The 24641-nt window shown below is 46.0% G+C and overlaps 1 protein-coding gene and 1 long non-coding RNA gene across 5 annotated transcripts in view; one reads left to right on the top strand and one right to left on the bottom strand.

Moving 5' to 3' along the window:
- Positions 1 to 7661, bottom strand: part of SH2D4A (SH2 domain containing 4A) — a 73174-nt gene extending 65513 nt beyond the window's left edge. For 2 of the 3 annotated variants that reach the window (XM_036838853.1, XM_036838854.1), the window contains exon 1: positions 2529 to 2904. In XM_036838853.1, the coding sequence (XP_036694748.1) occupies positions 2529 to 2709 (181 nt within the window). In that variant the 5' untranslated portion in view covers positions 2710 to 2904. Of the gene's footprint in view, positions 1 to 2528; positions 2905 to 7404 lie in introns of those variants that run through there. The other variant, XM_036838855.1, reaches the window with a different exon arrangement.
- A 47-nt stretch (positions 7662 to 7708) lies between these two features.
- LOC118887937 lies at positions 7709 to 23192 on the top strand. Of its 2 annotated transcripts, none has more exons than XR_005018213.1 (3): positions 7709 to 8054; positions 21432 to 21994; positions 22821 to 23192. It is a non-coding gene; the product is annotated as an uncharacterized LOC118887937 (long non-coding RNA). The 2 variants fall into 2 exon arrangements; XR_005018212.1 differs by having other exon boundaries at positions 21432 to 22040.
- The last annotated feature ends 1449 nt before the right edge of the window (positions 23193 to 24641 follow it).

Below are 24641 nucleotides of genomic sequence, written 5' to 3'. Positions count from 1 at the left end.
TGCAAAATACCACATTAATACTTTCTTATTCATTATATATTGATATGATCATATTTTGGGTATCTTGGGTAAAATAAAAGATATTAAAATTAATTTCACCTTTTTCTTTTGATTCTTTCCTGATTTTAATTTACTTTTTAAATTTTTTATACAATTTTAAAGGTTACACTCCATCTAGTTATTACAAAATATTGGCTCTATTCCCCGTGTTGCATACTACACCCTTGTAGCCTGTCTTACCCCCAATAGTTTGTACCCCCCCTTCCCCCTCCCCCCCCACCCCCGGTAAACACTAGTTTGTTCTCTACATCTGTGAGTCTGCTTCTTTTGTTATATTCACTAGTTTGTTGTATTTTTTAGATTTTAAAATTATCTATTCCACTGTGTAAATCAACAGACATTTTTTTATGATCACTTAACTTATAAAGTAACATAGGTTTTTGAAGAGGTAGATTCAAACCCTGCAGAGGAAGAACTTAAGCAAAGAAACGGAAATTATTGTCTTAAGTCAGCATGAGGAGAACAATTCAGCAAACATGAGAAGCCCAAAGTCTTTCAAAGAGCCTGGGGCAACGATTCCAGGGGCAAGAGCCCTTCTGCTGTCACCAGGCTTCAGTCACCCACCACATCTGTGCGTTATGTTCACAACCAGCATGGTGCCCAGAGGCCTGGTTATACCTGGTAAACTCCGACTGAAGGATGTAAGGAGATGAAGGAGCCAGTTCAGAAAGATAAAAGCTCATGCTTCAGTTTGGACGTGTTCCATCTAGAAGGAAAAACGAGTATCTATTTGGAGAGTGTAGGGTACTGTGAAACCCAGCAGATCTGGGCACTAACTGGTGGTGTGACCTTGCATTTATTACTGAACTTCTCTGATTCTAAGTTTCTCCATCTGTAAAATAGGACAATTGATACCTATTTTGCAGATATATTGTGAAGATGACATATAATGTATGTAAAAGTGCTTTGCGTGGTGTCTGACAAAACAGGTGTTTAATAAATAGCTGCCATTGATGATAATAATAATAAATGAGATACTCATATTTATTTCCGTATCACTATAAGGCTAATTCTAAAGATGCCGCATGCTGCAACTAAAGATCCCGCATGTCACAACAAAGATCCCGCACGCAGCAATGAAGATCCTGCATGCAGCAACTAAGACCCGGCGCAGCCAAATAAATAAATATTTAAAAGAAAAATAAAGGCTTAATTGGAAAAAGGTTTTAATGAAAGGCAGTACAAGGTAAAGGTCACTAAACTGACTTCCTTTTTGAGTCTGTGTATACAAGTTAGATTCATGTTCTCAATCTTTGAAACCCTGAATGGTTTTATCAAATTTAATTTTTCCTGGCTTAATGAAAAATGAAGAGAAATTGATCTTGAATACCTCTCTGTAAGTGACCTTGAAAACTGTGTTGTTTTTTTCCAAATGATAACATTTTATTATAGAAAAAGCATCCCAAATATAGGATTTCATAAACACTGATAAGTGAACAAGTGCAACTTTAAAAGTAAATACAAAGTAAAGAGGCAAAATCTAGAAGCATTTTGCCTTTAAGAGAAAATGTAATGCTCTCCTACAGAGGTGATCCCACCCAGAGCACAAATGTGGCTCCATCTCCTGTGAAGACATCAGGTTTGCTTTCTGAACTATGCGCAGTTTAACAATTTCAAAATGATAGCAAGAAGTGGCACGGAATAAATCACTAAGACCAATTAACTTTCTATTGACTATTACTCAGTAAAGGCTCCCCATCACACTTTGACAATTTAAAGCCGAAAACTGTGCTTTTTAAAAACAAAATAGGTATTCATCCATAACAGAATGTGTGTGTGGGGGGGGGTGTTAATGTGTGCTTTTCCACATCTGTGTGTGTATATGCTTTAAGCCTGATGTACAAGGAATTCCTCCTCACCCATGGTCCCAAAAGTCCTTCTCAAGTTACCAGGGATTCCTTGAGTCAGGAAGATGTAGCACATCTGAAAAATGATCTCACACTAAAAAATTAGTATTATGACTTTTTTCCTGTTAGTAGTATTTGCATTTTAAGAGTGAATTTCCCTAAAAAAGAAAACTCAAAGAAATATCTCTTAGAATCTAGGAAATGCAAACAGCATTGCTACAAAGATTTTGACACAAAGACTTCATATGCTGGTAGCAGAATATTAGTTGTCTGTGACAATAAGGGGATATGAACTCTTCCTTAATTCCCCTCAGTGCAGCTCCACGGGTGACTTTTACTGCAGCTTAAGATCAGTCTGGTTTAAGTAGGAGATCTGCTTTCGGCCTCACAACTCCAGCGTAATTGCCACGTGTGTGTGTGTGTGTGTGTGTGTGTGTGTGTACATGCACGAGCATGGAGACTTCAAGTCAATCAACTGCACCATTAAAATCTCAGTAACACTGAGGGTCCACCTGCCAAATTGGACCTCGCACCTGGCTTGCTTCTGACTGGTGTGAAACGTGGGAACGAGCGGGGAGGCATCCCATGTGCAGGCTCCCAGGCAAGGCGGGCTCCGCTTACCTTTCTTTGGTCTGGGTTTCACTGGCAAGGACTCCTGTTTTTCCATTGCTGCTTCTCTTTCTTTCCATCGGCGGACCTGCTCCTCCCTCATCTTGAAGAACAGGATCTGTTTCTGTTCTTCGCTGAGCTCTGCCAGCAGATCAGGATCTATGTACATCTCCGACAGTATCTGTTTCAGCATCTTTGCAGGCTGGAGTCTTTTACACCTGTGGCAAAAGTTCTTGGAAAATGGTTTCCAGTGCTGCCTTCACCTGGGCTTGGCCCTGGGAGGCACCCCGCAGAACCTTCCCCGAGACTTGAGGGGCTGGGACAGTAATTCAACAAACGGGCTCTGGTTCCCAGGCACCAAGCATCCTGGTCCAAAACGCCACTCATGACCTGCAAAGAGCAACGAGCCAAAAGGCAGGCCGTGTTAAAAAGTGTTAAAAATGTGCAGACATGGGGCCAGGACAGGCTTAGGAATAAAGCTGGAGGAAATACAGTATCACTTTTCACTTCACAAGAAAGCTGAAGCAAGCTTTGTTAAGAGTTTGTGTAACCTGTATCCTGTATTCCTAGATACTTTATCAGAAAACAAAACAAACAAACCAAATCCTAACCTTGCACAGGTCAATCTCAGGGAACAAAAAAATTAACAGAGGTTTGGCCTTCTCCCAACTAAGCAAACATACTATTACCTCAGAGCCCAACAAACCACCACGTCCACGCTACGAACAGAGTTAAAGAGACAAAGGCACAGGAAAAATTAAAAGAAGTTATTTCAAAAGGAATACTGTTTTTGAGATTTCTCAGAATTACCCACCCAAACCCAAACCAAACCTAAGCCATGCTCAAGGAAGGAAAAAGAAGAAATAAAAATTAGACCACAGTGCCATTTTCCCATTTCTCCTTAAAAGTAGCACTAAATAAACACAATTATGTACTTTCATCTTCACAAAAGGACAATGCAATGTTCAGACAACACACTAGACCATGAAAAATGTGCAGGTGCAGGAGAGAACATTCATGTACATTTTGGAAGGTCACCAGGTTTTAGGTGTACCTTTTCCAGATAACCCAATTTAATAGGATCTAAATTTACAGACCAGATAAACTGGGGGAGTGGAGGTGACCAGGCTCGTCACAAAGGGTCCTGGCTCTATAAGAGAGTTTCTCAGAGGAAGGAGCCTTGGACCTAAGCACACAGGTTGCTTCATGGGGGTGCCTACCCCACTGCGGTTTCATTCTACTTCACACGTTTCTATTTGGTCTATTTTAAAAAAATATACCAAATCTTCATATTTTTGTAATCAGAAGGAAATAATGTATAAATTTCCATTCTGAAAAAAAAAGACGTTTATTTGGTTCCAGTATAATAGGATACACAAAAAAAAGCTTACTTATTTCGACTTTCCAGGATGACCTATGTTCTAAGAAACTGACTAATCATTTTGTGCTTACAATGCCTCAATAATCCCACCATCTAGCCACGCCCTCTCAAATATCTTTTTCTCCAAACTAAGTTCAAATGCTCTTAAACCTCAGACGAGTCACTTAGCCACACCATGGCTCTCCCAGTTCCATCACCTGGCTGTTCTCTAGCCAGACTGCGATGCCCCTCTCACCCCTGGGAGGCCCCTGCAGCTTCACGCTTTCATACTTGTGCATCTGTTTCTCCATTTACACCAGTCTTCTGAGACAAGCAAGAGCAACAGCCCAAGAGCCAGGGTACCCAGAGTGGTTTGCATACACAACACATAGTTCGATTCACTAACGAGCCATTGTGTAGCAGGGACCTTTATTGAGGCTACCACGACTCCCGCTAACTGCATCCTGCAATCTGCAGCATTCAACTACCAAAACTCAAATGGAACACAACGTTAAGAGAAAATTTTAATTAAAGGCACTGTCTGACTTTAACTCAGTCAGCCATGCCCGCCCCAGGCTCCCTGGCTAGCTTTGTATTTTGCTTTGAGGTGATCTTCAAAGGCTGTAACGGCCACAGTACTGAAGTTCTGTGATGCTTTCTTGACTCTTGGGTCTCACAGCTTCTCCAGGGGTGGGCCAACTAAATCCACACTAAAGGGAGGTTTCCTGAGGCTGAGCTCTTATCTGTAGGTGTCAGAACCGCAGGAAGAATGCAGGTCCTCAGCTCACTGGACTCCGGTGCTCCAAGACCAAGTGGTAAGAAACCAAAGTGAATGAGTCCTTGACATTCCAGTAAATGTCCTTATGCTGGCACATTCCTTGAGCAGGGGTTGACTTTCACAGAAATTAAACGTGGGGAGGGGAGCAGCCCAGTGAAGCTGGAGGCTTCCACTCTGTTTCCCAGTTTGAATAGGGTGACTCCCAGCAACAGGGACAGTGTGGGTTGAGCCTAAAAACTAAAACCCTGAAAGGGTCAAATCCCCACCCCCTTCCCCACCCAGGGCGCTCCTGGTCACAAGTGCTGACACCTGCCGCGCAGCCACTACCTTGAGCGCTTGACATGCAGTAACTAATGAATCTTCGCCATAATCTTGGAGTTCAGTCCCTCACTATCCCCATTTTATAGAAGATGGAAAGGGGTACGCCGGGCGGTCTGGCTCCAAGTCAGTACAGCAGAGTCTGTGAGCCCAGAATCAGGGCATCATCGGGACGCGGTACCACGGGTGAAGTTTCAGAATGAAAGCCAGCAAGTTCTCGCGAGAGCGGAAACGCTGAACCGAAAGCGCACGAGGCAGGGTCCCTCTCGGGGGCAGAAGCCTCACCCCTGCAACTGCAGGTGAGCTCAGGGGAGGCCAGGTATTGAAAAGCCCCCACCCCAGGAAGGACGGCGGGAAATGACCGCCATGCCGGCCCAGGCGTCGATGACGCTGCCCACGGCATTCACCGGGCACTGAGTCTCCTTGGCTCCCCCTCCCACTGTCCCTGGGAGCAGCACAGGCGGACCGTGGGGTGCAGGGCTGCTCTGCACCTCGGGGATGACACGTTCAAGCTCTCACAGCTTCAAGTTCGTGCTGTTTCGCCTTTTGTAGCAAACATGGATTTTTTTGGCATTAAAGATAACTAGTGGACCTTAAGGGAAAGACACTGGCTTCCCTCTGTCCTCAGAGAAAACTTGGGGACCCAGCTGACAACATTCTTGTGGGGCGAGGCTGCTGAATAATATGCACTGCCTGCCACGCTGAGGCTGTGGACTCCCAGTGGTGTGAACGAACGCCTTCCTCAAATACAGCTCAGGCCGCTCACGGGACGGCCAGCTCTGCCTTGCAGGCTGTGTGTGTGTCTCTGGGCTGTCACTTAACTTCCTTGTAGTCAGTTTCCTCACCGAGAAATGAGCCTGAGCTGTGACTCTTTGTAATCTGAGGTCCAGGCCATATAATCTAGAGGGGAGTTACGGAGACAAGTGGAGCCAGGGTAGAGGAAGCAGAAATGAGGAAATAAACTGACCAGGGTTTCCCCACTTTACCCTGGACAATCAGTGCTGCTGCTGATTCAAATGGTCATGACTTTCCGTGTCTAACACACTGAGGGCAGCAGGCTTCCACTTATGCAAGATTCAGTAAAAAGGAATGCTCGGCTAACTCGGTTTTCTTCTTGTACAGCACTTTTCTTAAAAGACAGAAATGACAAGCAACAAGTCCACATCTGCTACTTTTTACAAAAATAAATTTCTAATGGGTCACAGTTGTGTTTCAGGATGCCTAGAGATGTGGCCTAGCTCTCACACTTTCCAGAGCCACTGTTCTATCTTTTTTTTAATTGTATTTTTAATGACTGAGACCTTACCCAAAATGCCAGAGATACAGCCAAATCAATAATAAAAATAGTGTGATATGGATGGCATAATTTTAACGAGAAGAATATAGTTTGAATTCTAATTCTTTTAAAACAGCCAGCTGTTTTCAGACTTTGTTATCTTACTCAACCTTGTTATTAATCTATCTGCACAAGGGCTATCTTTGAGGATAAAATGAATTGCCAATGGTGACAGCAATTTGGTAAATTTTGTAAATATACACCGCTCTTCAGAAATTTGAAATCACTGTACACGGATTTACCCAGAAACTCCACTCATGCCAGATCTATGCCCGCATACGCCTTCCACTTACTTCTTCACTCAAAAAAAACCCAAAAAACTGTATCCAAGTCGTTGTTTCTATTAAGCAGGCAGTCAAACGAAGCCCTTTAAGAGGCGAGCAGGCACTAAGTTTAGAAAGAGGGGAGGTCGCCTGCCTCCTTCCTGTGACTTGTGGGGGAAAGACGACGGACGACGCTGAGCGAACCTGCAGTGACTCGCCGATGCCTCTCACGCCACCCCGGGGGCGCCCGGCGAACCCGAGGGCGGGGTAAGGTCACCGCCGGGCCGCCTGCGGCCACCCTCCGGGCCCGTCTTCCGGGGGCGGCGCGCCCACCCCGGGCCCCGCACCTTCCCCCCGCGCCCCCGGCGCCCTCGAAAGCGGGAAGCGCGCCCGGTAGGCCGTCCTCCCCCGCCCGCGACTCCCACGCGACCCCACCCCGCCGCCCGCGCGCTCCCTCCCGGGCAGCCCCGCGCGCGCCCCTCGGGGACCCGGCCCGGAGCCGGAGCTGCCCGCGCGCCCCTCACCACGACCACCGGCCCGGCGCTCGGCGCCGCGGCTCTCCCGCCGGCGCTGCGACACCGGACACCTGACACCGGACACCGCTCCGCCCGCACCTGAGCCCGCCGGGCGGAGGAGCGCGGGGCCCGCCGGCAGGACAAGGACCCGCGGGAACCCCCGCGCTCCCTGGTTCCTCCCGGCCCTTCCCGGCCGCCTCCAGCCTACGCGGGGCTGGGCCGCCCGGGGCCGTCGGGCGCCGAGGGAGGCGAAGGCATGGGCCGAGCACGTCCCCGCCCGCCCCGCCCGTGGTCCAGGCCCGCCCGGGCCGCCCGCACCTGCGGCCGCCGGGGCTCAGCCCTCCGCGCGTGTCCCGCGGGCCGCAGTGGGTCCCGGCCGGGCGCCGGGCGTCCTGGCAGGTGGGGCCCAGGCAGGCGGGCGGGACCTTCTCAGCTGCACGGGCTGAGCTTCTGCTCCGGCGTCGCTGGAGCTCACTTTTTTTTTTTTCTTTCCCTTTTGTTGACCTGAAGTAAATTATCAAACTCTCCGGCGCTTGTCCGTACGGGTGTGGCTTCGTAGGAGGCCAGGACCAAGGAGGAGGAAGGCCGGAGAAGATGAAGACAGCGGAGAGGGCGGAGAAAATGAAAGAAACGCGGCGAGAAGGAAAGAGGGTGAAGGAAGGCCGTGGACTGCGGCCAGGCCAGGTCGGGGTGGTGCACGGGGGAGGAGCTGGCTGCCGACGGAGAAGGAAATCTGGGAGGACAGTTCAGCAGAAGCAGAGCGGAAACGTTGGAGGGCATTTTACGTCTAGAGGAACGTTCAGAATGTGTGAAGCAAACAGCCTGCTTTGGTGACGCCCAGGTCGCAGGTGTCCGGCAGAGAGGCTGTAAACAGCGCGTGTGGACCTCGTCTACGCAGCCCACCTGACTTGCTCCTTCAGAAGTGAAACCCATTTCTAGCCTCTCCAGATCTCGGAAGATACTCAAAGGTAGAACCTGGGGGCAGAGGTCAGGGCTCCTGAGGAGCTATTTAAGAACTATTCTAGGGATCCTATCAGGGAAGAATTTCTGGTTGGTTTGGTTCCCACTGCTTATTAAATGAATGGCCTGTAGGGTGTTTCTGGCCGGAGTGTCATTTGCCCCCCGGCTAGCTGCTGTGGCCAACTCAGAGTGAACCCTAACACTGCATGGTGGAGCGGTTGAAGAACTACGAAGTTAGCATTTAACACATCTGAGAAGCATTTAATGAACACCTGCTGGGTGCCAGGCCCGTGGTGACACTGGGACCCACAGGGAGCAGACAGCCGGGCCCTGCTGCCGTCCTCGGGGCAGCACTGCCTTGTACAGTAGCTGTGTGTATGTTTCATGCCTCTTTGAAATCATAAACGTGATGCCAGGACTGATCCCAGGCAAGTTTGAATCCTACCTGACACCCAGGCACACAGCAGGCACGCAGTACACGTTGGTTGAATGGGTGTTAACAGCCCGACTGAGCACAGACTGTACACTGCTGCATCATTCGCTCAGTGAGGAGCCCGGTGTGTCTTTCCTTTTCTCTGCCGCCTCCTCTACATCTTCCTTGCCATGGGCCTCGCTCCTGTATTGGTAAGATATCTCTTCTCCTCCTCTCTTATCTCTGCTTCCCCCTCCATCCTCTTCACCTTGTCCCCCTCTCCGCTACCACCTTCCCTTTCTGTTCCTTCTCTCCCATCACCCATTATTTCCTCTTTCCATTGGCATAATCTGATATAGAAAATATATTTTTTCGTTAATTTCAAAAGCAGACAGTTAAAATGTTTTCTATTGCTCCAAAAACAACAATGGCTCTGTTACTTAATTATGAGGCCCTCAATTATTTTCCCTCCCTTTGGGCCCATGCCCTCAGAAGAAAGCATGTCCCCACCCCGTGATCCAGGATGAGTTGTGGGAGGGTTGCCGCCTTCACATGCCGGCAGGGCCCCTGTCGAGTGTGAGGTGTGGGCCCGCGGGCCTTGGCAGGGGCCGGGGGCTGCGCCTCTCCTGCTTGCTGGCCACGGGCGAGTCACAGACCCCTATGATTGGGAGTGTTCAGGAGTTCCCGATGCCCATCCAGGGCCACGTTCCAAGAGAAGAGCTAAATATCTATTTACTTGATACTAATTTTTAAAATTAGTCATTTATTTGTAGTAATGGATACCATGAAGCAGATGGTCTACGTTTTGATGAACACGTTCCGGGGCATTCCTTTTAGAATCTTGCTTAAGATCCCTGCTTGTAGGCTGCCATGTACAGCCACACGGCCGGCTCTGTGCAGCTGGAGGGACGCCGAGCAGAGGCGACAAAGCATAGGTCACCCCCCAGCTGTGAGACACCACAGCAGCCCCAGTGCTGCCAGGAAGACCAAGAAGACCACTTTTCATAAGTGTGTGAGTTTTATAGAAAATGAAAGTTACCTTCAGATGTTTTCTTTAGAAAATAGCATAAACACCAATAATGTTTTTCCTGTCATACTTTATCATCAGTAACAGAAATTCCAGCCATGCTTTTAATTCTCCAAGAAGTAAACTATACATTTGTCCCTCAGTGACTGTGAAGTAGATGTGAAAGAAAAAGACTAAGAAATTTTAATTTTACTAAAAATTGACCAAATCTCAAAATAAATCTTAGTCGTCAATTTTTTTTTAAACGTATTGAAGGGCTACTTTGTCTTCAGTTTTTTGCCAGCAGTTAGATTTGCTTTTGAACGATTTTCATTCCTTTATGACTCTGTGTGGCTTTTATTTTTTCATCTTCATGAATAGCAAGATAAATTATTGGTCTTTACATCATTTTTAAATTAATTAGATTACTCTAATTTTTGATGTTTCTGCTGAATGACCTTTATGGTATTGTTTCCTCCAAACCCACGCTATGGGCTGGTGACAAGACGTTCCTCATTTCTTGTGTTTCTGTAAAAGCTGTTGCTAGCATCCTGGCATCCTTGGATCTTCCCAGGCAGCCTGGAGTAGGTCTCCTAATGCAAATTAAACCAAAGTCTCATCTCTTAATCTTGGACCAGACTCAGAATCAGGTTTTGATTCCCTAACCTCTTTCTCACGTGCCATCTTTTCAAAAATTACACAGATTCAAATTAGTTTTATAAAGCTTTACTGCCGGCGATCCCAGAAGTAGTTCTCAAGCACATATTAAAATAACCTAAGGGGGCTTCCCTGGTGGCGCAGTGGTTGAGAATCTGCCTGCCAGTGCAGGGGACACGGGTTCGAGCCCTGGTCTGGGAAGATCCCACATGACGTGGAGCAACTGGGCCCGTGAGCCACAACTACTGAGCCTGCGCGTCTGGAGCCTGTGCTCCGCAACAAGAGAGGCCGCGATAGTGAGAGGCCCGTGCACCGCGATGAATACTGGCCCCCGCTTGCCGCAACTAGAGAAAGCCCTCGCACAGAAACGAAGACCCAACACAGCCAAAAATAAAAAATAAATAAATTTTTAAAAAAATGCAAATTAAAACAATGAGATGTAATTTAAAAAAAAAACAAATAACCTAAGGGAGGTTTAAAGTTTGCCCCTTTGTCCCCTCCTCCAAGGGGTTCTTTTGATGGGGATGGGATGGAGCACAGACATCAACATTTTCCCAGCGCATCCTAGGAGATCCTAAGGTGTGGCCAAGGGTGAGAACCACTAAAATATGTGGGAACAAAGTAAATTGGTTAAGGGAGATTTTGAAGGAGTAGTAACGGCAGCCCCTAGACTTTACTAAAATAAACATAGAACTAGATGTTCACCTTCTTGGTTCTGGTCTTGAAGTTAGTCCCACAGCCTTGTCTGGGGATGGACAGCCTCTCATTTCACAAATGCAGTGTCTGGCTCGTCACTGCCGCTCAGCAGGCCTGAGTTTTGCTTCTTTCCTTCCATTCACTGCTTCCTGGTTGTGAAACCCAGATATTCCCTCTGGCCTTTTGGTTGAGGACAGGGCTTGCACTCTGGCCCAGAGACTCCCACCTAGGCTCCTGGCTCCAGGCGTTCTTCTGCTCACGTCCTTGCCTTTCCTGGAGATAGCTCTTTAGTTCTGCCCTCTAGGACCATCTCCCCCATTATACTCTGTTTGCCTAAAGACTCTTCTTTAACAACAAGGAGAGCGTTACCCTGGGGTAAAGTAAGATACTATGCCTCTTCTCCTAAGTGTATGTTTAAAGAAGAGCCAGTTTATGGCCTCAACAGTGAATGCCATTGTTTAAGTTTGAAATGGAGAGTTGATTTTATTGGCATGTCAGCATTTTAACAAGGACATTTGTATAGCATCCAGTATAATGGAAAGTTATGGCCAACAGATGACAGATCATGTTTTATAAATAGGGGATATGAAAGAGGACAGACTCCCTTTGGAGAAAGGAGTCTGTATTCATAGAGTTTATATAGCCACACTGGGAACCGTCACTGGGAGTGCATGCTACAGCTCTGTCCTTGCTAAAGGATAGTACATCATACACAATGTTTAGGGCTGGAAGGAATTTGGACGTTATCTGGACCTCATTTTGCAGCTGAAAAAAATGTGGGGAAAGCAAGGTTAACCATAACAGAGCTTTAGTGGTGAAAACAGAATTAAAACAAAGAGTTTCCGACATACAGTCTTTACAGAGTTATTATACTATAATAAATTAACCAGATCATTTACCTTACTGAGTTCAGGAGTAAGAATGAAGGGAACCATCACCTGTGTTTCTCTTCCAACATAAGCACCTCTGTCTGGTGATGAAGAGGCAGACAGGAGCCTCTTCGGGGCTGCACCAGCTCGAGGCCAGCTATGGGGCACAGGTCTCCCCTCTGGGCTCTGCTGGCCGTGCTCATAGCACTTGCAGAAGGAGACTTGCAGGTGCCACATCGAGCTTTTCAGCCCCTCTGGAGAAGGCAGACCTGAGGCTGTGACCCTCCCTCTTTCTTCAGTGCAATAAGCAGGTACTGATGGAACCACCAATCAATTCTGAGTGTTTCCTTGGGTCAAATTCTGCCCAGAGGAAGAGACGTAAGAAGAAGGAACAGAGGAATCAACGCCAGAAGAATAAAGAGAGTGGAGGTGATTTTTTTTAAATGTCTACATGACTCAGCTGATTTCCTAAGTGAGCTTTGCTTCGCATTGGTGCTTCCCGTGGAGCCTCAAATCTGTACTCCTAACTAGCAGGGGAGGGGTTCACACATGAGAGGGGGAAGAATGCATCCAGCATCCAGAAATTACTTTGAGTCTTTAATGGAAGAGGAGGAATTTCTGGTCAATACTGGGCTTGAAAGCATGAATTTTATTGCTAGTTTTGCTGTGTGGTGAGCAGCCCTCCCGAACTGGCTGAAAAAAAAGTCTAATCAAGTGCCTGGGAAACAAAAGACTCAAATTCTACTGTTTTTTCCTTTAAATAACATTTCCTAGTTAGACTCCTAGGAAGTAACATATGTCACTAAAGAGATGACACTTAATGTCACATAGAAATGGTTTCTAGTCCTCCGAGTGTGTGCTAAATCATCATGACACCATAAATCTGTACAGATCAACATTTCAAAGCACTTTAAAAAAATTTTTTTTATTTATTCATTTATTTATTTATTCATTCATTTATGGCTGTGTTGGGTCTTCGTTTCTGTGCGAGGGCTTTCTCTAGTTGCGGCAAGTGGGGGCCACTCTTCATCGCGGTGCGCGGGCCTCTCACTGTAGCGGCCTCTCTTGTTGCGGAGCACAGGCTCCAGACGCACAGGCTCAGCAATTGTGGCTCACGGGCCTAGTTGCTCCGTGGCATGTGGGATCCTCCCAAACCAGGGCTCGAACCCATGTCCCCTGCGTTGGCAGGCAGATTCTCAACCACTGCGCCACCAGGGAAGCCCTCAAAGCACTTTCAAGCTATGATTTCCTTCAGTCCTCCCAACATGTTTGGTGAGATAGGCCTATCCCAGGGCTGGGACTCGGGTCTTCCCACACCTAGTCCAAGGCCCTTTTCCCCACATGCTACTGCCTCTGTCACCCTGTCATTCTCCCTGCGTGCATTGGATGGCTGGAGCTTTGTCTCATTATTTTTGCAGTCCCCAAGCCTAGCCCGGGCTGTGATATAGAGCAGATACTGAACACATGTTTGTTGGCGAGCTGAAGGAATCTGAATTTGGGCTTGCCCAGAGAGTCAGTGCCTCCCTGCAGAGTCTGGGTAAGCTTATTTTTGGAAATTAAGGTTAAGTAGCTTTGCAGCCTAAGAACTTATCAGTGTGTTTTGAGGAATCATCTTGACCCCAGGAATGGCTCATGTAACTTGAATGTTCTGACCTGAGATGCTAGTCTGTATGAAAGGAAGGGATAATCTCATGGGGATTATATTATTATCCTGCCACAGAATCATATGCCTTATTTTTATTTTCCCTTAATGCTTTATTATTTTTCAAATTATTATTCATTATGTGCAATGATGTAAATCTTTTATCCCTATGATGTGAATGACACACATGTGAGCAACTATTGTTTTGAAATACATAGCATTTTCTGACCCAGAAGAGTGATTATTTACATGATCAGTCTTGCAGTTTTAGGAATGAACCATCTTGAGTTATTATTCAACTGTTTCATTGCTGTTGGTTCTCCAACTAGATTATAAATTCCTTCAGATAGACTCGTGCATTTTATGTGTTTTATCTCCCTCATGCCTAATGAAGGACCAACACAAAACATGGATTTCTGAGTACACAGATCAAGGCAAAGAATGTAGATTCCCTTGATGGAGCTCTTAGTGTAGTCTGACAATGTTCGCTAGAGAATGTTTTTTTTTTAGTTTTCATCTTGATCCAACTTAATATTGTAGCTGGAATGAAATTCTGTTTTATTAAGCTCCTCATAGTATTTCCTAAGTGTTATATATTTGTATAATGAAACTTTCTGTTGGTAGGGCAAAAAAAGTAGACGGAACTGAGGGAGCTGCTTCTAGGATATTTGCATTAAGAAGAGAAGCCACATGTGCCCTCACCTTCTCTTCCTGCCTTTCCCTCTCTTCCTTCTCAAATAGCATGTGAAAACCTACAGATGGGAATTTCCATGCTAAAGTGAAAAGGAAATGAATGATTGCATCTGCTGGCTTGTCAAACATTTAGTAAACCCGTGTCATTGGGGGGGCGGGGGGTAATGAAAAGAAACAGTCCCTGATGGCCATGAGCAAATACCAAATACCTAGGGGGTGATGTCATGAATAAAAACAATTAAAATAGTTTTAATAATGAGGTTGAAAACATAAATACTACAAAGGCCACAGAGACAAAGGTGTGAGCGTTCATGAGAAGGCAGATTACATCAACCTGAGGGACTCTGGAAACTCTGATGGTTATCAGAGAACTCATCGTACATTCCTTCCTCCTTCCAGTAGCTTAATCGTAGGGGATGGTGGGAATTCGTGGGGCAATCACAGAGGCACTTGGTGTTGTCAGTGAGGCTGAACACGTAATAGGATTTTATGAAGATTTTCTTAATTAGAAAGTTTTATTCCTCTGGTCTCATCTTTCCAGCTTGTATCAGTTATATCTTGCTGCATAACAAACACCAAAAACTTAGTGACTTTAAACAATAACCTTTAACATTCCGCATGGGTCTGTGGGTTGCCGGGAGGGTTATCCTGCTGCCCTTGCCTGGGCTTGTTCTTGCAGGGCAGCTGGACCCTGGGGCAGGCATGTGGCCTTTGACTCTCACGGGGTCCAGGCGGATTTCTCCACCGGCAGCAGCAGCATTCCAAGAGGACACGGCCCGGTGTGTCACAGCACATGTGCTCGTGTCCTGCTGGCTGAGGCAAACCCAAGGCCACCTTCAGAGTCAATATAGGAGGGGCTACACTGCACAGATTCTAGGAAGTGTGACTCACTGGGACCATTACTGTTACAGTGTACCACACAGTCCAGCACAGAACTCCCTAGAACATGGACAGCTTGCCCAGGAAAGCTCAGAGTTGTATAGGAATTTATTCCCCTGTTTCCTGCGTTAGCTTGTTTCTGTACATGTCTCATGTGGAGTGTCTGGACAACCCCTAGACTGGGATAAACCACTGGTGACACTACCTACAAGAACCTTTTCTTTCTTTTCTCTTCTTTTCTTTCTTTCTTTCCTTCCTTCCTTCCTTCTCTCTCTCTTTCTCTCCCTTCCTTCCTCCCTCCCTCCCTTCCTTCCTTCCTTCCTTCCTTCCTTTCCTTCCTTCCTTCCTTCCTCCCCCCCCTCCCCTCCCTCCCTCCCTTCCTTCCTCTCACTTGCCCATGCTAACTTAGGGAGAGTTAAAGACTAGAATTCAGATCTCAGTCTAATGATCTCTGCATAAGCCACCTCCCTCCCTCTCCAACCCCTGTGGATATCTTGTCTCCAGTTTCATTTACTTTGTAACATGTGAGGACTTCTTGTCTAATATTTTATGTGCTTTTCAATATTTATAATTAATTTATTTGCTGTTTCCTCGACTTTTCAATGCTATGAATACTCCTTATTACTTCACAATCTCTCATTAATTTCATTTTTACCATGTTTAACATTAACTAGTAGAGACACTACAGAGGAATGACCCCAAACCAGATCCTGCAGCCCTGAACCTTACATTCCCCAAACTGTGTTTCCTCCTGTTTATTATTAACTTTGATTTACTTTGCTTTAGCTGGTATTCTGACCATGAGACTATGTCTGACACTTGATAATGTCAGTTGTTTTTCAGAAAAGAGGTGATAATTCCACATCAAACAAAGCTCAGCTTGTAACTAAGTGAATTCAGAGCACATTTCTTATAGGCTTTATTTTTCATTAAGCCTAAGGGTTTAATTTAACAAACAGCAGAGTGCTGAATAGGAACAGGATGTTAAGTACTTCTTTCTGTTTTGCCTTTTCTCTGCGTCCCAGTTCCCCAGTCTGTCAGCCACTATGCAGGGATAGGTGGGCATCTCTGGGAGCCACAGTAATGCTCTCAGCTTGCTTGCACTTCTGACTCAAGCCAGGAAGTAACTTGGCATTAGGATAGCAGGTCCCTGAGCAAGGCACATAGTCTTTGTTCTGTGTGTAAGGTTCAGGTTAAATAAGCAAACAAATCCAAACCTATGGGTTCCCTTCCTCAGGAGGGCTGGTGCTGGGTCTATGCAGTGCTGTCATCCATGGGTTGCTTGAGCCTCGTCATCACCCCTGTTATCATTATTCATATTGTTCTCCTCACTTGTCATCAAGCAGCACATTTTTGTTCAGGCTCAAGTGCATGTGAAGGGCATGGAGAGAAGAAGAGGGGGTGTCACAGGAAATGATGTCAGGGTTTTTCTTTTGGCTCAGTTTCAGGCTGTTGGAAGGAAAGGTTGACAATTTCACCCTATCCTCCTTCCGTCAGGTTGCCTTTGGGAAATTTCGTTTGAATTTGAGTGCCACAGTTTAAGGTGACATCAATCATGGACAAGTGTAGTTTTTCCGGGGAAGAATGGATAAGTTAAGTACAGTTAAAGGAATTGGGGGGTGATTAGCCTGAACCCAAGAAAGCTTGGGAGTATGTGGGAACCTCCTCAAATATCTGAAGGAGTCTCACGTACTAGAGATACCTTGGACAGATTAGGACATTTGAAATTTGAGGTCAGTTATTGCTCAGGACGTCTCATCTCTTCTGGTAATTGTCATTTAGCAAATGAAGGACAATGGAAACTTACCACCACCTTCACTTCGTGCTGGTCCATTTTCTTATTTATGGTTACACTGGGTTTCACAAATGTCAGTTCTGGCTGTGTATCCTTTCGAAATATGTTCACCCACAACTGCTGTTTCTAATCTATTATGTTTCTTGCATTATAGCTCATTCCACGGTGTCAGACTGTTTCATTAAGCTGTCCCATCTCATCCCTTTCACCACTGTCACCTACTCAGCTCCCAGGCACTGCCCCTCACTCACAGACTTTGAGACCTGTTACAAAGTCTTCCCCTCCACTCCCATTCCTGCCAGCGACCTGGAATATCTCACCGTCTACCTAGATAGATGATCCATCCCACAGCATAGCTCACCCTTTCCTGGGTCTCTTTAATTCCGAAGACATCCTCTGCTCCTTTGGCTCTGTCCACAGCCTGGATCTTCTGTACCTCTTAAATTTGGTATTTGAACATAGCAATTTCTGGCCACAGCCTGCTGTTCTCCCAATTTTCTCATGAACTCACACTGCACTGCTCTTGTAGCTCAAAGGAACTTTTATTCCCTTGATTCCTTTAATTTTATTGGCTTATCAGCTACCCTCAGCCCCCTTCCTTCTTCTCTCCCCAACATAGTCCTCCTTTGCTGATTTCTCACCACCACTTTCCATTCCCTTACTCCTCCCTCATTTTGCTGGAGAAGGAAAATCACAGCCTAGGGTCATGGCTCTAACTTCAGCTGGACCTCAAGGCTGCCGCTAGTCTTGGGTTAGCTTCCTCTCCCGCTGTTCCCACCAACTACTCTAATAATACTATCATAATCACACTCTTCAGGCCCCCGTCTCTCAATTTCAGCAGATGACCTGCCTCCTGTCTTGAGAAAACTGATGCTTTTAGACATGGTGGCTGCATCAGTCAGGGTTCTTTGTTACAAACAATGGAATCCAATCCACTGGTTGAATGGCATGTTTGTTAGAAGTTACTTTGCAGTTCAGAGAATCTCCGGAAGGACCTCAGAGCCCTTGAAAGCTATGCGGCCCCAACCATGCCATGGGGGCTGTTATAGTAAACACCACTGTCGGAATCCGAACCTTAGCTGGCACCATGCACTGATGATGGTCACAACCGAAAGCCGGAAGTTCTCTTCCTATTGTGCTTGAAGAGATAAACACTTCTCCACTTCATTTGCCGAAATACGGAGTCTGCATGTACCTACCTCCTTACGCTGCTCCCTTCCAAGTCAACACCTCATGCAGAAGCATCTGACCAGTGGGAGCTGGATTCACATGCCTGCCTCTCAGCAGCAAGGGATGCCAGGAGAGTGAGTTCTGGTTTCTACCTTGTGGAGGCAGGATTCATCATATGGGAAATTCTCCAATACAGGAGGGGTGAGCAAAAGACATTTGGCAGCTACAAACATGATAAACAGCCCCTGTGATCTTTCCACCTTTCATACCTCTACCTGAAAATTTATCTACCTCCAGACCCATTCATATCTTCCTTCTTCCAATCATAGTGCCTCTAGTTTTGAAGTTCACCCTCTTTATTTCTGCACTTAACTCCACCCCTTTCTGCTTCTTCTGTGTCCTCTGTCTATCATACCCTCTCCTTTCTATATTCTGAATCTTTCTCTATTTTGACAACTATCATCAATCAATGAATATATTCAAGCTTCTTCCATCCCAGAATCCCTCCCTAGACTCCCTCAATCTGCACTCCCCTGCTTCTCAAGCTAACTTCTTGAAATAATAAATTAAATCAATCATTTCCATTTCTTCATCAACTATTCCCCTCGACCTGTTGCTGTCAGGCTCTGGCCCACTCCTCAATGCTCCCAGCCTTGCCTCCACTGAAGCTGCTCTTATTATGGCAAACAAACGTGCACCAATTTGTCAAATCCAAAGGACACAGATTAGTCCCTGATTCACAAGTGCGGAGCTGCTGCTTTCGACCCTGGAGATGCCTCCTCCTTCCTGAAACTTCCTGCTCCTTTAGCGCCTGTGAACGCCCTGCTGTCTTAGTCTTCCTTACCTTTCTAATCAGTCCTCTGCTTCTTCATGGGCTGTTCATCTTCCGCCTTCTGTTTAAATGTTGGGGTTCCTAAGTCCACGACTTTGATTCTAACAACTCTAGTGGACTCTGCCTGGGCTCTACTTGCATTTTTTGAGCCACATGTATGTGGATGTCTCCTAAACTGTACCTCTAGTCCATACCTGTTCCCTGAAATTCAGACTTGGATAGTAAAATGCCCAATGCACACTGTCACCTGAACATCACACCTCATGTCAGCTCTCATCGCACACACAGGATTAACATTTCTCCTTTATTCTAATCTCTTTTGGTTGGTGATTTCAACCAGTCCCTCAAGTTATTCTTGCCATTTCCTTTTTCTTTACTATCCCCCATCCCATGTTAATTCTAATCTGGCCATGTCGAGCCTAATGCCTAAACATTTCTCGAATTCATCACAGCCTTTCCAGCTTTGCTGTCATTGGTTGAGGGTCTCATCATCTCTTTCTGAGTTTCTAACTGGCCTCCTTTCTTCCCATCTCATCGTCTCTAAATCCATACTCCACATAGCCACAAAGCAGGATATATTAACCAACTATGCTGTGACATCTCAAAGCCCATCACTGACGCCCAGGGGGTGTCCTGCCTCTCCAGCTTCATCCCTCACACTATGTGTCCCATAGTTTCGGCCTCAACAGCACTAATGATTTATCTAGTTTCTTGCATTTTCATGCTATTTTTGGCTTCTTTGTCATTGTGCATGCCCTCTCTCTTGCCTGGAATGTTCTTTCCTTTCTCCTCTCTATATTGACACCTCACCCCACCCCCCAAAACCACCACTTAACTCTTCTTCATCCTTGCATGCTCAGCTCAGGCATCAGCTCCTCCACAAAGCTTTTTGGGCCTCTTTTTCCATCCACTGCAGAGTTAGAGCCCCTCTGCCTGCTTGCATAATGCCGGTTACATGCTCCTCAAAGCACTCACTGGATATTTTATACGATCAAGTTATAATAGGTCTTTTTCCCTGTGAGAGTGTAACTTTCTTAAGGGAAATAGTGGTCTCCTTCCTTGCTGTAACCTCAGAACCTGGTAAAGTGCCTGACAGCTGGTAGATATTTCATTAACGTTTGAGAAACAAATGGAATAATGGATCTCCTTTACAAACCCTAGAGTCGGGTTTTGGTGCCAAGATGCTAACCCTCTCATTGTCCCCTGTCACCTCCCCGATAGCATATGAAAAACGGTTCTACTGTTTGACAATGGTTAAGACTTGCAATGCTGCTTACACACTCTTCTGAAGGTACTTCAAAAGCTAAGTTTACACAGTTGCCCCATAAGTATCGGAAGCGTGGCAGAATGAAGACCACCCTTTGCCTAAAATCATGAAGCAACGCTAACACTGACGCGTGCGCTCAGTGGGTAATCAGAGCATGTCCAAGGTTGGAAGGTAAAATAAAAAGAAAGACTATGCCAAGGGAGAGGAAAATAGCTGATGTGCTGCAATCTTTGGGCTGAAATTAGAGCAGGTGAGAGTTTCAAAGATCAGTTGTTAAATATTCCAGCCTGTAAATATTACAGTAAAATGAAGATAACAAAAATGTGTTACGGTGAAGCAATATGAAGATTTTTAGGCACAAATTTTATGTTTGAATTGGAAACGTATGATTGGCTTTCACTAAGGTAGCTTGAAAGGGTTGGTGGGTTATTTTAATCCACGGGCTGCATAGCTCAGGATGAACTGGCGGCTCTCGCCCACGATTGCAGGAGCCTTTGCTCTCAGCCTGTGGAATGACGTCCACTCTGGTTCTTGCTGTTTTGTTAAACTCATTGGAACCCCCAATGGAGCCACTCCTTCGGCTCCCTGGGGACATGCCAGCTCTTGGCCTGAGGCCACCGTCCCCACTTCCCTGCACTGCCACCACGCACTACCTTCTGCCCGGCATGGCGGGAGCGGTATTCACCATGGCTAGGAGCGCCCCCTTCTCCCCCAGGTGGGTCCCCGTGTGACCAAAGACACCACTGGCACTGGCACCCAGTGTGGCTGTGTCTTTGGGAGGGAACGGACTTCATCAGAGGACAGAAGCAGCTTTCTGCAGCCTCCCTTTTGGAAGTGGTGAGTTAGTCATTAACTAAAACACCTCTGCTTCTGGGAATCAGTCCTGACAAGCTGAACGCTGTTCTCTTGTAGAAGTGGCCCATGACTGAAAGAGGGATGGCAGCTGGGAGCAGAACGAAGACCAGCTGAAGAGTGGAGAGAGGAGTAGGACCGCGTGGAGACTCATCTCGGCTCTAGCAGAGCAGAGGGGGCCCAGGCCCCAGCGGCTCCTCTCTCCCTCCCGTCCTCACTACATAACGAAAGGCTTATAAGGGAAGGGGCCTAAAAGTCCAGAATTCTACAGATCCATGAAACTTGAGAAGTAGACAACTAATTAGCCTGAGAATCTGAGTTAAATGTAATTAAGGGCGTATGCGATGAATTTCAAGTTCCAACAAATATTCTATACAGATTTATAATAAAGATTAGATGGGGAAATTTTTGAAGATGCCAATAGTCCGGTTTTTCTGGCCCATGACAGGGTTTATCCAGTTGTCAATCTATTTCTTGTTCTTTTCATAAATCAGACACCTAATGGTTTGAGGTTCAAGTGTGGAACATTTCAAGACTAGAAATTTCGGTTGTGTCAGTCGGACAAGAGCTGTGTTCTTATAATCACTTAACTTTTTTTTTTTTTTTTTTTTAAAGATCAATCTGAAATCCAAAGGCTGGCCAATTATACTTATCAACGATGGCAGTTTGCTGGAGCCTCACTAAAAACAAGGGTCTGGGAGGAACTAAAGGTCCTTCAGGCGTTTCTTGTGAGGAGGCACCTGGATGAATTTCAAAACTACTCTGCCATCTGCCAAAGTCAAATGACATCACATCCAGGCCCCATCGCATGGCAGTGGTTAGCAAGAGGCTGGTGACGTATGAGGCTTTGGAGACCAGATCCCCTGATGGGTTTCCAACACTTGGAGAGCCTTCCCAAGTGCACTGCCTGTTCCCCAGCGTGTCCCCCAGCCCTTCCAAGGGAAAGGGCGCAAATGCATGGGCTCCTATGTGGAGCTGAACTATTTGGATGATTCTGTTACAGGTTTTCAGGATCCGATCCAGCAGTCAAAAACTATGTGCCGAGTGCTAGCACGTCTGAAGCACAGTGCCAGGTTGGGGAAGATGTGAAAAAGCAAGAAGACAAGGCTTCTGCCCTCGGGTTTTCAGAGCAGTGGGGAAGGATGCTGTTCTCCAGGTTGATGTGACAAAGATTCCAGGTAGATTTCTACGAGGCTCCCGTAGCAGAAGACCAGGATTAACTGGGTAAAAACATCACTCAGGCTGTAAATGTCCTGATCACCACCTATTCTCCTAAAAGGCCCATTGGCCAGAGAGATGTCACGGGATTGATTTAAGAACTCAAAGCACTGGGGAGGTGGCATCTTCCCTCATCTTGCTCAGGCTCCCATGCCCCCTCTTCTCTCTTTGCCTGGCTCTACTTTTGTCCTCTGTGTATACATACTTTGAGATGGAAAACATTGACTCAATGACTGCGGTCTATTAGCTCCATCCTGGAGGTTATCTACCTTGCAGGTGGTGTGGTCCTGGATCATGTAGTGTGGGTAGACAACAGAATGTAAACACCAGTGGACAGAAGTCATGTGTAAAGGGGATGCAGGGAATACTCACACGGACTCTGTCATTCCTCACCTTTCCTTTTCTCCAGCTGATTTATACAACTGGATGTAGTCCTGAAGAAAAGGGGCAAAAGGTCCAGAGACCACTGCCCCATGTGGACCAGTGTATTCTTTACGAAATAATTCAAATAGCCTTCAGTGAAAAAACAGCTTACATCGATTGTGTGTTTACCATGTGCCAGGCACCACACGTCTCATAGTTAAACCTTCCGTTATCTGCATGTTACAAATGAGGAAACTGAGGCCCACACGTCTCATAGTTAAACCTTCCGTTATCTGCATGTTACAAATGAGGAAACTGAGGCAGAGAAGTTACTTGCCCAAGATCACACTGCTAAAGAGTGGTAGACTTAGGAAACCAATTCAGGCCATTGGACTCCTAAGTTTGTGTCCTTAACCATTACAGGTTCTTCCATCCTGGAATGAAAATAGATTGGGAGTCTTCTTTGTCACATTCCACATTCCTCTTGAATTTGTGTCAACCGTGTTGCCATCTGAAGTATGCCTGGCGTCCATGGGAACCAATCAATCTGCAGCGCCAGCCTCCCCCGCCATGAGGCAGCAAACATGACCCTGAGTGGGTCACAGTGTGAGCGTCTGGCTGAGCCTGTGCCTTCCGGGCCAGTGAGTCTGGGAGTGAAGCCGTCTAACTGGCTTTTCCACTGACATCACACAGGGAAATAATTTTTAAGGTGTCTCTGTACTTTTCTAACTTCCTTGAACAATGGTGTTATTTATGTGGTTATGAAACATGGCTTGAGAATTATTCTTCTTTGATTTAAATAAAAACGTCATTAATGAAGCATGTCAGTTTTTAGAGTCATTGCATAATGTGTTGCCTTCATAAAGTGTGCTTCATAATTTGGATTGTGGCTATTCCATCACTATCATGCTTTTGAGAGGGAACCAGTCTCTGAAAATCATAAACAGATTTATATAAAAATCTCCTGCTTCTTGACCTCCATGGGATGCAAATCTATCCATCTTAGGTTGTTATTTGATTGTTTTAGGTGAATGTCTGGTCTCTATACCTAGATTTTAAACTCCTTAAGGATACATCAAGATAGCTGGGGACACAGTAAGTGCAATACCTAATAAATATTGTTGCAGAACTGCACAGAAAATATATAGGTACTAACTTATCATTAGGTACTGAAAATCAAGACTTGAATGATAAAACTTCAGAATTAATTTTGAAAACAAATATTCTCCTTCACTCCCCAAGGGACCACAAGTCTCCTTTTCTATTTCTGTTTTAAAGTTCGAATTAAATGACCCATCTTTGTGAAGATAATGGAGTAGTTATTGTAAAAAGGGGTCTTAAAAAAAAAATCAGAGTGAGTTTCTGAAAGACATTAAATCCGATGAACAGATATCCTACCTTTCTCACAGAAGAATTTAAAATAAATAAGTAGTCAGAGTTTATATTTTAATCTATTCTATTTTATTATTTTTACAGAGAGGGAAGTTTCATTCCCTTCCGTGTTGCAGCTCCACTCCCCAACCTTGGTAGAGTTGGAAGCTTTGAAGGTGGCCTTGAAAGGAGGGCGGTCTAGACATAATGCCGTCTTTCAGCCACAGTCCTACAAAAAAGCAGAGCTGCAAATAAAAACCTAAATCTTCCAGCTGGAAGTGTCAACTACTGTCTGTTGTTATGGAACCCAGAACTTGGCTGTTAATTCTTGGGGCTGGCAAAACGCATGCAGATCAGTGATGGAGTCTTGTTCTTAAACAGTGCTTTTCACGTTCCTGGATCTCAGCTCGGAAGCTAGTGAGCAAATGGCCTTGAAGGATGACCGGTGATGGATGGCTGTGGGGAGAGCAAGGGCAAAAGCCGTAAAGGAAACGTGTTTTATAAGCTGCCTCCCTCGAGAAACAGGCCCGGCAGTGGGGGAGCGGAGTGAGGTGCAGCATATGTGCCCAAGGGCAGCCCAGGCTTGGCCGGGAGGAGTGCACGGTGGCCTGTGTGCGAGCTCGCGCCAGGGCGGGTGGTGGGATGTAGGCGAGGAGGGAGATGGCAAAGAGACAGGTGCCAACTAGTGTAAGAAGAGAGGACAGACCTGCCCAAGAAGGGAAAGCAGCTGTCTCCAGGCCTCGAGTTTTCCAATCTTCAAAACGAGGAGACTGGCTTATGTCTTAGCTTGATAGCAGTTCATAGGAACTCACTCTCTCTGGCTAATGCAAAAGCGAGAAAGTACTGGAAGGATGCTGGGGTGTGGAGGATCCA

This window comes from Balaenoptera musculus, chromosome 21, assembly GCF_009873245.2.
Source record: "Balaenoptera musculus isolate JJ_BM4_2016_0621 chromosome 21, mBalMus1.pri.v3, whole genome shotgun sequence".
NCBI lineage: Eukaryota > Metazoa > Chordata > Mammalia > Artiodactyla > Balaenopteridae > Balaenoptera > Balaenoptera musculus.
This window is presented reverse-complemented; position numbering and strand designations above follow the sequence as displayed.